The following is a 4,349-nucleotide window of genomic DNA, read 5'->3' on the forward strand; positions in this document are numbered from 1 at the left end:
TAGGAAATGAATTTATTCGTTATTCAAAACTTATCTTACTTGAATTCAATAGAACTTAAATGATCGGAACTAGTTAGAGTTTACAAAAATCTGAAATCAAAGCGAAGTCATTATAAACTTGGAAAGAACAACTGAATTGTATGTCAAAATTAAGAAGATGCATGATGAGTAGATGACATATATGATATATCCTTTCATTTTTTTTTTTTTTTGTTTTTTTGATGTTTAGAGAGTTAAAAGGACAAGTGATGAGAATCGATCTCAAAATTACCTGGAACCGAGAGCCACGACGGGAGGGGAGCTCTAACCACTTGAGTTATCCCTTCATTTTACTTTTTGAGTAATTTTTTGTTTCTAACTACCTATAATTATCCACATAGATTTGCATTATTAGTATTTATATATATCTAATATTGGTTGTAAGTAGGGAATAAACAATACCAACAGTCCAAATCAATGAGCACTAACCCACATAATACAACTTAGATACCAATATCAAAATAGTTTAGTGAGGTCTAATAAGAAGATTAGGAGCCCATAATTTAACATAGTAGCGACAAATCGCACCTTGAATACAACCCTAATCATGGATAACATGCGCAATTCCATGACTACTTATATTACTAGGTGAAGAGTGCCTAACTGCCTATCAATTAAAAAATGTTGGATCAAAGATAAAGATTCCAAAACACTACTCTATTATTGGTGTTACCAAAAAAAAAAAAAAAAAAAAAAAAAAAAACTGAGTAAAGAAAAATAGATAGGCACAAACACAAAAAAGAGTTATGGGTGGCATGTGGGCCATTTATTACCGTATTGCAAACGTACAACTTTATGTCTAGTACAGTCTCGTCGCACCACTACTTGACATTTGGCCTATTTTGAGCTACTTGTTTTCCCCCTTTCTCCGTTTTAAAACACATGACTCATTGTTTTGAATTGTTATTTACTCTTTCTGTTTTTGAATGCAATGCTTAAAATAGTTGAATCAAGGTAATAATACCGAGTACTGTTGGAGTACAAGTATACTACGGAGTAATATGAAGTTTAAGTTCACCCAGCTAAATTTGGTCGTCTAGTGACAAAGAGGTTCAATCTTCACTAGAGGTTTAAAACGTAATTTTCGAATTTATTTTGGGTCGGATTATGCTTTGAACTAAAAATATATTTTTAATGGATTGAGCTAGCGGATCAAACCATTGATGATCACCTCTAACTTTTCCACAAATTAAATAGACTTGCTAACAATTTTTCTTAGATAGTCTAATTATTTTTTTTAAAAAAAATACTTACTAGAAATGTACTCATACATTATATGATTGTATCTATCCACATTCACGATTACATTTTAATTTCCTAAAATACTACGGTAAAAAGATAATGTATTGCGGAGTAATTTCCGGGTATTTTTTCCCTCCAACTTCCATACAATTACCGTTGGAGTATTCCCAATATCCTTCCAAAAAAAAAATAAAAAAAAATATTGTTATTCGGTTATTCCCTTCCTTAGAGCATCTCCAATGGCAGGCTACAATGCTTTGTAGCTTGCTTTTCCACATCAATTTCTAAGCTACAACACTTTTTAAGCAACAAATTGTTCCAATGGTAAGCCACAATATATTGTAGTTTGCAAAAAATAAAATTTTAAAAAATAATAGATAATTATACACATGTTACAATATGAGTGGAGATTATTTATCTCTTTTTCAATCAAGCATGTAGCTTGGTTGGGCTACAATTGCTTGCATGTTGCTCAATTTTTTATTCTCCAATGGTAAGCATGTAGCTAGGAACTTTATTTAAATTGCGAGCAAATCCTTATAATTGAACCATTGGAGATGCTCTTAAACCCCTCCTAAAAATAAATTAAAACAAAATAAAAAATAATCCACCAAAATACCAAAACTACCCTAGCATAAAAAAACTACTCAAAAAGAATATTCGATAATAATATCCACAAAATTCTCCCATCTCAACCGCTTATAAAACCACACTAACCACCCTTTCTTTGAACCCCAAACAAAAAAACACCCTCAACCAAAATACCCAACCATAAGGAAATGTGTGATAGCTTCAAATCCGAGTACCAAATTTGCGAGGAGATCGGCAGAGGACGATTCGGCATCGTTTACCGCTGCTTTTCTCCATCATCACTTGACTCCTTCGCCGTCAAATCCATCGACAAGCGCAACCTCCTCGACGACGACATCGACCGCCAATGCCTCGACAAAGAGCCTAAGATCCTTCAAGTCCTTTCTCCTCATCCTAACATCTTACAAATCCACAATATATTTGATTCGGATTCTCATCTTCTTATTGTCACCGATTTGTGTAAGGAAGAGACTTTGTACGATCGTGTCGTGTCAGCAGGCCCCTTTTCTGAACCCGACGCCTGCTCGGTTTTTACCCAGCTGGCCGAGGCGCTTTTTCATTGTCACCGTAACTATATCTGCCATAGGTGCGCTTCATTTGACTTTTCACGGTTTTTTAGAGTTTCAGCCAACACAGGCTGCACAGTTTTTTTTTTTAATATAATATATGGAGACGAATCTAACAAGATCTGGTTTGATTCATTACAGGGATATAAAGCCTGACAATATCCTGTTTGACACGCGGAACAGAGTAAAGCTTTGTGATTTCGGGTCTGCAGAGTGGTTTGGTTGCGCAGGGGAGACGGAGAAGATGAGTGGGATAGTCGGGACGCCGTATTACGTAGCGCCCGAGGTTTTAATGGGAAGAGAGTATAATGAGAAGGTAGATGTTTGGAGTGCGGGTGTAATATTGTACATTATGCTGGGTGGTGTTCCTCCATTTTACGGTGACACTGTTGAAGAGACTTTTGCTGCTGTTCTTCGTGGTAATCTTAGATTTCCGACTAAAATTTTCAGGTCTGTTTCTCCTGAAGCTAAGGATCTGATGAGGAAGATGCTCTGTAAAGACGTTTCCAGAAGATTTTCTGCCGAACAAGTTCTCCGTAAGTCCTCGGAAAAAACTCGTTTTATAATACAATACATCCGTTGTATACAAGTTCTTAAAGTAATTTTTCTTTTGTCTAATCGGTTTTTTTTAATTGGTTTATTTCAGGGCATCCTTGGGTAACAAGTGGAGGAATGACAAGCATGAATGACATGACTTGAAAGTTGAAGAATGAATTAAACCAAACAAGAAGTACAAAATGTTTGTAATTTTGAGTTTGTAAATAGGAGATAAAAGTGGGATCAAGATGAAATTCCTAGAGAATGGATTGTTCCGGAGTTCTTCAAATCGACCGTATTTGATCCCAAGTTTTTTTTTGAGGCAACAAAAATCCCAAAAAAAAAAAAAATGAAGATCCGAAAAAAAATCAAACCCTTTTCCGACTAATTAGCGACTCGGCTCGGCTTGACTCGGCTCATTGGAGGAGAAGATTCTAGACAAGGTTTCCCGGCTAAGAGTACTATATATATTAGATGCACCTTTTTTTTACTATATGGTGTGATCAATATGTAAAAGCATTATGCTTGTTTTTGTTTAACAAAGAGAATAAGTAAAGAAAATGTAGATATTAGGAGGAATAATGATGTTTAGGCGTCTACTTAATCACTAAGTTTCCCATTTTGCCCTTCCTTTTTGTAGAGTAATATAGAGGCAAATGTGAGAGATTTTTCTTTTTAGTGGTGAGTGCATCTTGTGGATGTTATGTAATGTGCGTAAGAGTAATAAATTTACTTTTGTACTATACTAGTACTTTTGTGGCTCAGATCTTTCTTTTTATCTTTGCTTGATCTTTCTTGTGATTTTGTCTATGTTATTGGGGAAAAATAATTATTACTTCCATTCTATACACCACAACTTGCTTTACTTAATTAATCTTTGAAATTCTTATGGAATTTTGCTTTTAATTGTTATTGGTTAGTTTTAATTCACGTTTTTTTTAATAGATAATAATGACTCAAATTAAATGTAAACATACACGATTATAGCTTTACTCTCGAATTTAATATTAGGCACACTAATTTTGTCTTTCTTCAACCAAAATATTAAATAAAGGATTAATGAGGCAAACAAAGGGAGCATTGCAAGATTGCAATTTAAATTTTACTTTTATAATATTTTAGGTCTCACAAATTTTCCGTGATACGATTTTACACTTATATATCACAAGTCAGGTATGAATCAGGTGTGATTTTTAAATTTTTATGAATAACTTGCATATCACTAGTTGATTTTTATAAGAAATCAATCTTATGTAAGAAACATGAAATCGTATCATATTAGAACTTGTCAAATAATACGAAGTACTCCATATCAAATTTCAAAAATACTTTCAAGTTTCAACAAGACTCTAGAAAGGGAATCTAGGATATGCT

General features: G+C 33.8%; 1 protein-coding gene across 1 annotated transcript; it reads left to right on the top strand.

Annotated features, from left to right (window-relative positions):
- The first annotated feature begins 2,034 nt into the window (after positions 1–2,034).
- Positions 2,035–3,718, top strand: LOC145628943 (phosphoenolpyruvate carboxylase kinase 1-like). Its single transcript, XM_081681378.1, has 3 exons — positions 2,035–2,458; positions 2,580–2,974; positions 3,085–3,718. The coding sequence occupies exons 1-3, from the start codon at positions 2,061–2,063 to the stop codon at positions 3,135–3,137; spliced, it is 846 nt and encodes a 281-aa protein (XP_081537504.1). The 5' UTR covers positions 2,035–2,060; the 3' UTR covers positions 3,138–3,718.
- Positions 3,719–4,349: the final 631 nt, after the last annotated feature.

This window comes from Chenopodium album, chromosome 4, assembly GCF_948465745.1.
Source record: "Chenopodium album chromosome 4, dcCheAlbu1.1, whole genome shotgun sequence".
NCBI lineage: Eukaryota > Viridiplantae > Streptophyta > Magnoliopsida > Caryophyllales > Amaranthaceae > Chenopodium > Chenopodium album.